General features: G+C 44.8%; 2 protein-coding genes across 2 annotated transcripts; both read right to left on the bottom strand.

The window, feature by feature from the left end:
- Window positions 1–238: 238 nt before the first annotated feature.
- LOC113265799 (melanoma-associated antigen B10-like) lies at window positions 239–1,288 on the bottom strand. The gene is given in 1 exon segment (XM_026513250.2): window positions 239–1,288. A coding segment is annotated over 1 exon segment (1,050 nt).
- An 8,709-nt stretch (window positions 1,289–9,997) lies between these two features.
- LOC113265737 (melanoma-associated antigen B10-like) lies at window positions 9,998–11,044 on the bottom strand. The gene has a single exon (XM_026513240.1). It carries the CDS (start codon window positions 11,042–11,044, stop codon window positions 9,998–10,000), a length of 1,047 nt encoding a protein of 348 aa, XP_026369025.1.
- Between the last annotated feature and the right edge of the window lie 501 nt (window positions 11,045–11,545).

Raw genomic sequence — 11,545 nt, 5'->3', positions numbered from 1 at the left:
TCGTTTACTCTTAAATCTCATATTACAGCACAAATTTGAAAATGTCATTCATAAACTTGGATTTTTGAAGCTGATAAACCTTCTATCAAAAGGAAAAACAATTAAAAATGAACATGTAGAATGGGAACATAAACATGTTATACACTCTGTTGTCTCTACCCCACCCTGATCTTCCACTAATGAGATCATGGATTTTTTTTTTTTTAACAACAAAATGAAGAATCTGCCTCATCCTTTACTAGGGGTGGGAGGAGCTGCTAGCCATGGCCCTGGAATGTGCACTGGCCATGGCCCTGGCACGTGCACTGGCTTTGGCAGCAATAAGAGCCCTGGCTGCAGCTCTGGCTTGGGCTCGCTCTTCCTCATCCCTCAAGGCCTCTTCATAATAGAATGGGAAAGCAGTGGGGACAGTATCATGGATCTTGGCTAAAAACTCAAGAACTCTCATCTTGCTGGTCTCAGCATGGGCTCTGGGACCCCACAGGAATTCATAGCGTGGAGGATCACTGTTGACCACCTGCCTATACTCCAGGTAATTTTCTTTCACCAAATCTCTGGTGATGAGCTTCCTGGGCTCTCCATAGATGAAGTGCTTCCTCCCAGGATATAACCCCATCATATTCAGCACTTCCCAGACTTGCTCCTCAGTGGCACAGTTGCCCTTTGTGAAGATCACACCCAGAACAGTCATCAGCAGACCGGTCTCAGGCACACTACTATCATTACTCAGCTTCCCATCATAGTTTGGTTCCAGTTTGTTGACGAGCACATAGATGTGCCTATTGGGATCCACTTCCTTCATGTCGAGGCCAAAGACCAGCTCCAAGTGCTCAGAGGCTTTCCTGAGGATCACATGGAAGTAATTCCTGTAGATCTGAATTACATTCCTCAGCATACCTGCCTTGGTAATGGGCTCTTTCGTTTGGTATTTGTACAGCAGGTAGTACACCAATATAAACACCTTCTCCCCTAGAGGGCTTCTATGGAAGGACTCAGTGGCTGTTGGGTTCTGGGAGGATCTTGGCCTTTCCTGTACTTCGTTGGTGCCTTCATTTGATCTCATGTATGACACAGCTGCAGCAGTAGTGGCGGTGAATGTGGCTGTCCGAGGACCCTGGGGATTGCAAATGATTCAGCAGGTGAGCTCTAAGGGAATGTCTTCGAAATGAGGAGAGGAAGAGGAGTGCAATTGAGCAGTGGCTTGAACACTTACCAGATCCTGTGACCCTGCTTGGGCCTGGCGACGTTTCTCACGGGCCCGGAGCTTACTCTTCTGACCCCGAGGCATGATGACTCTGTTCAGGTGCAACAGAGATGTGAACAGGTGAACCCGTGACCTGGAGGAAAGAGGATAAGATGGTGTGTGCCTGTTCACAGGGGGATACTGCCTTGGCTTTATTGATGGCTACCTCTGTAGGTTTTCTTGTGTGCTCTGCTCAAGGAATCCACAATTTTCATGTTTTCTTCTCAGCCTGTTTCCTGAGACCCTTGTGAAAGTAGCTAGAGTTCACCTTATACTGCTACCTGCCAGATCTGCCTGGGGCTTTCTGGGGTGACAGCAAACCTAGAATATCTAGGCTCTATGGAGGCCCCTCTGTTTGGGGTGGGTATGTTTCTCTCACTTCACTTTCAGAGCTATTGTCTTGGCTTCTGGCAGCTTCTGGGATCCCTTTACTGATTTCATGCTGACCTCATTTCAATACTTCATCTCCCTTTGATTCCAGAGGAGAAATTGAGGGAGACTTCAACTGACCATATTTTTCCAAGGATGACAGTAAGGGAAGAGCTCAGAAGGCCTCTCTCCATCCTGGGGCAATTAGGATCCTCACCCCTCACTCAGGGTCCTCACCTCGTCTTCTGGTGGGGCTTGGTACTCTTCCCTCTCCTGGTGTGAGACTTATCTTTTTAAGACAAACCCCTTATATTTTAAAAAATTACTGAGGAGGTCATTAGGGAGCCCTTAGCCTGACATATCTACCCAATACCCTCAGGGCTTACAGCATGGTTGACACTCTGGGCAGGCCTGCTTTGATATGAAGTTAATGGTTTTCTCAGAACTTTAATCAAGGTCTTTCTTATTACTCTTGTTAGAACTCCTCTTTCTGCTGGTCTGAGGCTGATGCTCCAGTCCAATGCCCTCACCTCTCTAAGTTCTCACAAGGAGAATTCAATGGATGCTTCATCAGGCAGTTCCTGCCCAGGGCCTGTCAGAAATCTGTGGGACCCCTTACCTTTTGGGGTAGTGGTCCGCTCAAACTTCACTCACGATTTTTACACTACCTCCTGGCAGGACCTAGAAGTGGTTCCTCTGTTAACCTAAAGCAGTCCCTCTGACACGAAGCTACTCACGTTTTTGAAATGCCAGATTTTGAAATTCAGTATGTTTTACATCCAACCACTCTCACCTTGGCCCTCCCTGGGCTGAAAGCAGTGTCAGGACTCTGTGAAAACCCATCTTTTTGAGGGTGGGAAGTCACTGGGACCTCACTCAGGGTCCTCACCTTTACTTACGTTAGGACCTCGGACTCTTCTACCCATTGACCTGAGGCCAGAAACCCCGGCCCAATGCCATCTCCTCTTTGAATCCACAAAGTAAGAATTTAGAGGGTACTATATCAGATGTTCCTTGCCCCAAGCCCACTGTTGCTGATGGCAGTGCCCGACTCTGTGCAGCCCACTTTCACTGGATAGTGGGTATCTTCATACCTCCCAAACGTCCTTATCTTACCTCCTAACAGAGCCTGGGTCTTCTCCCTCTAACTCACACTATCCCCTTCTCACCAATTCTTTCACTTCCCGGAGACACCAGAGGCAGAATTCTAGGTGTATTATATCCAGCCAGTCCCATCAAGGGTCTCCCAGGCCTGATAGCAGGGGCCCGGCTTCTGAGTAGCCTTTCTCATCTGTTGTAGATGGTTCCCTCAGATCTTAGGGTCCTCAACTTAACTGCTGGAAGGGCCAATGCCAACCCCCGGTTTGATACCATCTACTCCCTGCCCACAAAGAGGGAATTTAAGGGCACTATATCAGGTAATCCCTGTCCAGGGCCTACCAGGATTCTGTCAGCCCCCTTCCCTTCTGGGGGGGGGGTGTTTGTGTGTGTGCGTGCGCACGCACACGCGCCTTGCCCAGGCACAGCGTGGGGGACGGGGAGGTGTACCCTCAAGCCTCATTCAGGGTCTTTACCCTAATTCCAGACAGGGCCTGGAACTCTTCCCGAGAGTTCTCCTGCTTGCCTGACACCACCGGCCGGAACTATGCTTTCATTTCTCTGAGAAGTCAGAGACGGAAGTTGGGGGAATCCACTTCCGGTCATTCTCATACGGGGCTGAGGGAAGGGGTGTGGCTCTTGGAGGGGTGGGGCGGAGTCTGTTTTGTGGGTGTGGAGGACTCTGGCAAAATTCACATAGAGGTCTTTCATTGACTCCTGGGAAGTCTGGGACTCGGACATCTCCTGATTTCAGTCAGCCAGACTTAAGCCAAGACTTTGTCCTCAAGCATCCCACCCTCCACATCTCCATTCCCAGTTGCCAGAGGGTGAAGTGAAGGAGCCCCTGGACCTAACAGCTTGGAAGTGCTGATAGCAGGGAAGGGTCTGTGTAGGTCCATTCTGTTATGGGTGGATTGGTTCCTGAAGAACTCCCTTAGGGTCTTCATTTTTACTTCTTAGAGTCTGGGACCCTTCCCTCTACTGGCCTGAGGATGATGATATAAAATTTTCTGTAGATTGTGTGATAATTTTGGGAATGGTTAGCCGAGCGTCCTGTTTTTAATCTTTTTTATTAAGTATTTTTAAAATTTCAATTCAATTGAATCGGGGTTGTGGCAATAATGAGTTTTGGACTTCACATATACCCATCATTCCCAGCTTAACAAGGAAGTATACCATCTCCAGTACCTTTCCATCCACCCTGTAAACGTTCGCATTGTGAGCCCACCCCCTACTCCAGTCAATATCTGGTAGCAACATAGACCACCAAACACAGCCAGAGTACATCTGCCCTCTGGTGTGCAAAGAAGTCAGGAACCATGGGAGGTAATCAGAGCTGGGGATAACACCTGGGTTGCTTTTCAAGGCATGTCTACACTGAGCCCTTTATTCTCAGGGCCACTGGGGTAATTAGCCTCAACGAATTCCCCCTCCAATTTCCCCTCCTTGCAGCTGCACAACGCTGGCCAGCACTCATTGGTAATGTTTGCCCTATTTTAAACATTCTGAATCACCAACCGAGCCCACCTGCTTGCATAGCTTCAATCTCCGTGGTGGGAGGGCCAAGTACAATAGGGGAAGAAATAGCCTTCTCCATCAGGCATCAAGAACACTCGTAGCTTTGGTCACTGGCAAGGATGCATGGAACGATTAGAGTCGTGAAGAGTTGTAGCTCTCCCAGATTCAATCAATAACATTACTTGGTGGGTGACACAGGAGAGCCAGCTATACTCTGTCTGATAGTGGTCAGGGGGCATTTTTGGCTGGGGATGGGGGCCTGGGAGCGGGTATCAGGCATGCCTTTAGTCCTTTTATCCAGCAGATCTACCCACTCATATCACTCTACGACTTTGGGCTGGCAGTGATGATTCAGAGATTTCCTAGCCCATCCATGTAAGCTGTCTGGTACCCTCCACCAGATTCTCCACATTCTCTCCTTCTGGCACATTTTCTGTGTTTTGCTGAAGCCTGCATTCAGGACTCTGACTGCCAGCTGCCCTGGGCTCTCTGGACTTGTTTTAGTATGTGATCTGCCTCGCGAATCCTGGAAATTGCTCGACTTCCTCCATCCCTGGTCGTCCTGATTTTCCTTCACTCACTGATGCTTTCCTGTCCAAGCCCATTTCCTGGCACCTGGTCATTCTGATAAATCCTAGCTTCTCAAAGTAAAGGGGAAAGTCTTATGGACATAGAATTTTAAACTACGCACCCAAAACAATCCTAGTACTTAAGATATCACTGCAGAAATCTTGCTTTATATGAGTGAATGATTAAGTTAATTTTCTGCTTAATCTGTTTAGAAAATAGGGAAATACAAATTAAACTAGCAGAGAGATAATATATTTTCGATCAAAAGTTTGACCAAAATTTAAAAGATTGATAAAATAAAATGCCATTGAGAGCTTAATTTATTCACATATATAAATACATGAAATGATAATTTGGTATAACATTATTAGAACAGAATATCATCAATATTCATAAAAATTCACTGTCTTCAGATTCTTTCCACTTTAATTGCATTTGTCTACATCTCTCCATAATAAAACATCCACATTTGCTCAAGAAATGATGTTCAGTGATGTTGCTATCAGTTCTCTTAATCATAACAACACATGAGAGACACCTTGTGTGTCCATCAAGAGGAGAATGTTTAATTATGGTACATATGCACTATAGAATTCTAGAATTAACAGAGTGAGGTAGATCTGTTTGTCCTTTCTTGGAAAAATCTTGCATTTATTTTATTCAGGGACAAGGGCAAGAGGCAAAATGATATGTACGCAGTTACACATGTATTGTTAAAACTCACAGTGTATTTTTCTAACACATGTATGTAAGACTAGGCCTGTAATCAGCCTTAAAATACTACATACAAGATTTTTAATGGAGTTACCTCTAGGAAGGGATAAAATTTGAAGGAACATAGTAAGGAAGAAGAATTATAATCTATCCCTATTGTTAGAATTTTTTGGCAACAAGAATATGTGCCCTATATCTTTTGTAATTAATATATTTTAATAAGAGAACAGAAATAGTATCTGTATAGTTTTCAGGTAAAGTATATGAGATGTAATGGGAAAAATCTGATTGTGAATGGCTTAATGTAACAAAATTTTATTTTTTATGTGCATAAAATCTGATGGGTATTGGCAAGGTGTCTCCATTGTCAGGTGACCCTGGGATCCAGGGTGCTTCCATTGTAAGCTTCCACATCTCAACACAGGCTCTCCATGTTTGCTGTTCAATGAAACAAAAAGCATGGAGGTGGCACACTAGTTCTCAAATACCTTTGTCTGAAGGTGAGAGACATGCTTCTGCTCATACTTAAGTATCAAGGATAGTCACATGACCCTCCATAACCACTGGCAGGTAGCCTCTGTATGAACCAAAGATAGAGAGCAAGATATGACCTGTTTGAGCATCTGTAGACCTTCCCATTAATGGTTAAATAATAGGTACTCAGAAAAGAGCAACTATTAATAATTTGTTATGACTTTAGCCCTCTTTGTTCCTGGAGAATTTCCCAAGATCAAATTTCCTTGCAATTCAACAACTTTTTCTAGTGCCCCTATGTGACTAGTGTTTTCAAATACAGGATCACACCAGTTTTCTAAAGGACATTGAAAATCTCAGCAGGGGGGTGTCACCCTTTTTCACTCTATAGCACCTTTCTTCACTGACCTTTCCAATAACCTCTACAATCTCAGTACACTGAGAATTTTCTGCTTCCTTTTGCTGCATGAAAAACCTATAACTTGTGAGTCTCTGCTATCCACCACCTGAAGAACATGGCTGAAGACTTGTTCAGGTATCTTTAAGCACGCTAAAAAACTAGGATTTTCCTCTGGTGCAGATAGAGACAAGAGTCAGGTGTATGCTGGTGAATTTTTTTCTTTCCTTATCAAAGCTGGCATGTCTGCCAGGGAGACATTTTCTGCCTTGGTGGTGGACTGAACACTTGTTCCACAAAGATGCCCATACCCTTATCTCTAAAACTTGCCAATATGTTATGTTACGTGGTCAAAGGCACTTTGCATATGTAATTAAAATTTTGGAATGGACCTTAAAATAGGGTCCATTATACTGTATTATCTGAGTGGGCCCAGTCTAATGACATGAGCCCTTATAAGCAGAGGACTTTGTTTGGCTGGAGGGAGAAGAAAGATGCAGCAGAGTGGGGGTAGGAGAGTTTCCACAGGAGACAGTCAACATACTATTTCTGAAGTAGGGGCCCATATGCAAAAAGTGGAGAGAGACCTTGAGGAGTTATGGCAGCTCCAGCTAATGCTTAGCAAGGAAACACGGCTTCAGTCTTATAATCACAAAGCACTGAATTCCTCATAGAACTGGATTCTGAGAGTAACCTGTGTATGTGTGGAATGAGATTCTTCTCAGTATCTCTCAACAAGAACCCAGACTGACAGCTTGATTTGGGCTTTGTGTAACCCAGAACAAAGAAAACTGCACACCCAACCCATATATATTACCTACACAAATGTGAAATAATAAATGTGTTGTTGTAAGTACCTTGATTTATGGCAATTTGTCTGTCAGCAATAGAAAATTACTACATCCTCCTGGAAGGATACCTGAGATTTTAGGAATCCAGCCTCTGTAATGGTTGCTATATAGTGATTTCTTCTGGTTTTCCTCATCTACACTTAGGAGGAAGGTTTTGGTTCTTGACCACTTAGTTAAGCTCACTTATCAGTATATGGGTTCAGTGGCCAGTCTCAAATAATTGATCAGATTAAATTCCTTTTTCTTAAGAATTTCATCTGCTTTCTAAAACCTCTTCCCTAACTTCAGGGTTATCTTACAAGAATGAATAGATCCTGTGCCAAATCAGACTGCTCACAAGCTGACTTGGAAAAAACTTCGAGTGAGAGAGAAGCACCCAGAGCAGATGAGCAGTCTAAACTTTACTGCCAAAGTAAACAACCATGTGGATGGGACTGTTCTTATTTCATAGGGGTTCCATGGTCAGGGATGGGGCAGACAGCGGACATCTTCAAGGGTTTGAAACACTCTAAGTTAGGGGAAAGGCAGGTGATTCTGGGCTTTCTGTTTCATTGGTAACAGAGTGAGGCCTGATGAAAGAAAGCTGGATGGCTGGTCGGGATCCAGATTTTGACGTGAGGGCACCCTGGGAAGACCCAGGGCAAGAGTGATGTAATTCAGGAAGTGCTAGAACTGGTCCCAAGTGCTGGGACCTGGGTGGAGTCAGCTCTCAAAGAACTCTGGTGGTAGAAGCAGGAGGAGCCTAGGTAAATTAAGCCCACAGACTATCCTGAAATTGTTTTTAATTCTCATTTTTTTTTATTTATTACACCTGGGCTTAATACATTGGCAAGAGGGTCCTTCATCTCAATTGCTTGAGATACATTGTGGAGTAGTGAGAATAGAAATGAATTAAGAGACAAAACATTTGCTTTATTCAAGAAGATGTGAAAAAGTGAGGGACCCTAAATGAATTCAGACCAGAAGTCCAGTCCCACTTCTGAAATTTACGAGCCAGATGAAGTCAGGAAAATTTCAAAGCTCTATAAGGCTTTTTTATGAAATGAGCTAGAGAGGCCCTGCTCTGTGGGACTCCTGGCATGTATATAATGTATGAAAACACTTAGCATGTATTGAGTCTTTAATAATTTTCAGTTATTACTATTACTGTTTTGACCCCAGACTCTACTAAAATCTGCTCTGTGATTTTTTTTTATTCAAGAGGTATCAGAGAACATGCAGCACTCTATGAGACAGCACAACAAATCAGCCAACATGATGCATGGCAAGTAAAGCTAAATTACTTACTCTGCAAGTTTTCAGGATATGTTACTTTTTGCATGTTGGGGGGAGTATTCCCCAGTTAGGTGGAACTTAGGGGTCCTTTGTGTCAAGAACCACCTCCCTCCAACTGTCCTTCCATCCAAACCACCTCTATTTTCCTTTATTACAATTCCATTAAAAATCTAGCCTTCACTTGGAGTTTGCCAAATTACACACAACTTAGTAAATAAACTTTAATGTAGTGGGCTGTGTCTCTTCCAGGCCAGAGCAAAGATTGCTAGCACAGTGGCTTCTGAGCATACCCATGTTGTGTATGACTCCCATTTCTCAGAAACTCCCCGTCCATGGTGTGCATAAAACACAGTGTGCTGTGCTTAACTGCACTGGGAAAAGAACAGTGGGAAAGGATGCAGGACCCCTTCCATTCTTGTCCAAGTTGGAGATTTCTCTCTGGTTAATTCATGATCTTAAAGTAATTGCTAGAAACAGTTTTCCACTCCAGGCTGCAGCCTCTTAACTGTGGACACAGCTTCTGAGGGTCTGGCCCCTGCCCACCACTCCCACAGCCTCATCTGATCCACCACCCAGCTTCAGGTAAAACTGACTCACACCAAAGGACTTGCATTTTCCCAAAGCCCCAGACCCACTGGCCTCAGAGTGCTTACACTTGACTTCTCACATCTGGATCCTCCCATGTCCTCTCCTTCTTTTCACTTGTCCTTAGGTCTTAGGGTATATCCCATCCTCTTTCTTACTTGACAGCTGTTTCTACATTCTATGGGCACGGTGGGTGGGTCTTGTTTATCCTGACACTCCCAGTACTAGCAGGAAGCCTCCCAAAGAGCAGATGCTGAAGGAATGTCTGAGAAATAAATGAGACAGTGTTCAAGAGGTCTAATTTATTATGCTATAATTAATTCTACATTCTTGAATAAACTAAGCACATCTAAGCATATATCTCTTAATTTTACAGAACAGACCAAATAGTGATAAAGGAATGCAAAAATATCTCTTTTACTTTTTTCTCTATTTCTTGATCCCAGCGTTTTACTGCTGAGTTCTTTCACATTTCCAACGAAGTACTTAATCCACTACTATGTTATCTTATTCCAAATAACTCAATAAAATGGAAAATTTCCCATTCTATAAAATAGTAAAACTCTTACTCTTAAAACTCATAAACATCAATAAATGTGTGATTTACATCATTCACAAACTCAGATTCTGAAGCTAGTTAAACCTTCTATTAAAAGGAACAACACTGGAGCACCTGGGTGGCTCATTCGGTTAAGTGTCCAACTCTTGATTTTGGCTCAGGCATGATCTCAGTGTTGTGAGATCGAGCCCTGTGTCAGGCTTTGTGCTGGGCGTGGAGCCTACTTAAGATTCTCTCTTAAGTACATGTTATGTACTCTCTTGTCTCCAGCCCCACCCTGACCTTTCACTAATGAGAACACAAGCTGTTCTCTTCAAACACATAGTAATAACCTTCCTCAAACTTCACTTGGGGGCGGAGAAGCTGCTGGCCATGGCCCTGGAGCGTGCACTAGCCATAGCAGCAGTACAAGCCTTGGCTACAACTCTGGCTTGGGCTCGCTCTTTCTCATCTCTCAAAGCCTCTTCATACCAGGCTGGGAAGGCACTGGGGACCGTATCATGGATCTTGGCCACAAACTCTAGGACTTTCATCTTGCTGGTCTCAGCATGGGCTCTGGGACCCCACAGGAACTCATAGCATGGAGGATCACTGTTGGCCACCTGCCGGTACTCCAGGTACTCTTCTTTCACCCAATCTTTAGTGATGAGCTTTCTGGGCTCCCCATAGATGAAGTTCTTCATTCCGTCATATAACCCCATCATATTCAGCACTTCCCAGACTTGCTCCTCCGTGGCACAGTTGCCCTTTGTGAAGATCACACCCAGGACAGTCATCAACAGGCCAGTCTTGGGCACACCTCCATTATCATTTACTCTCCCATCATAGCTGGATTCCAATTTGTTGACAAGAACGTAGGTGTTCCTGTTGGGATCCACTTCCTTCACATCAAGGCCAAAAACCAGCTCCAAGTGCTCAGAAGCTTTCCGGAGGATCTCGTGGAAGTGATTCTTGTAAATCTGGATTACATTTCTCAGCATATCTGCCTTGGTAATGGGCTCTTTCATTTGATACTTGTACAGCAGGTAGTATACCAACATAGCAACCTTCTTGTCTAGAGGGCCTCTGTGCCAGTGCTCAGTGGTATTCCTGGCTTGTGAGGCATTTGGCTTTTCCTCCACTTGATTATTGGCACCTTCATTAAAACTTGTGTTTGAAGCAGCTGCAGCAGTAGTGCTGGTGGAGTGGACTCTCCCAGTAACTTGAGGTTTGCTGGGTGTTCCAGTGGCAGGTGAGCTCTGGGGAGCATCTTTGAAATGAGGAGACAGAGAAGAGGGGGACTCTTCTTCCTCTGGTACAGTAGCCTGAGCAGCCACCAGATGCCCTGGCTCTTCTCGAGCCTGGCGGCGTTTTTCACGGGCACGAAGCTTACTCTTCTGGCCCCGAGGCATGATGATTCTGGTCAGGGACAGCAAGCACAACTGTGGAAAAGGCAACAGATGATTCAGTGACGTGGAGGAAAGAGGATGAAATGGGGTGATATCCTCTGGCAGGGAGATACCATTTGGGGCTTTATCAACAGCCATCTCTCCAGGTTTCCTTTAGGGCACTGCTCTAGGATTCCACAAGGCTCCCTTTCTTGGATTCGCCTTTACCCTGAGGACTCTGAAAGTAACCAGAGTTCACCTTGGGCTGAAGCTTCCCACCCCTACCTGAGTCCTACTGGAGCTGATACAGGGTTTGGCAGACCCAGGCTCTATGGTGCCTCCCCTGTTGTGGAGTAGGGGGTGTTTCCGTTCACATTCAGCACCATTACCTTGACTTCTTGCAGGACCTAAGGTCCTCTGCTTAACTGATTTGATGCTGAACCCTCATTTCAAAGCCCTCACCTTCATGACATCCTGGAGGAGGAACTGAAGGAGAACCACATCTGAGCACATCTGCCCAGGGGT

Source organism: Ursus arctos, chromosome X (assembly GCF_023065955.2).
Source record: "Ursus arctos isolate Adak ecotype North America chromosome X, UrsArc2.0, whole genome shotgun sequence".
Lineage (NCBI taxonomy): Eukaryota > Metazoa > Chordata > Mammalia > Carnivora > Ursidae > Ursus > Ursus arctos.
The sequence above is the reverse complement of the archived record's forward strand: the minus strand, read 5'-3'. Positions and strand labels throughout refer to the sequence as shown.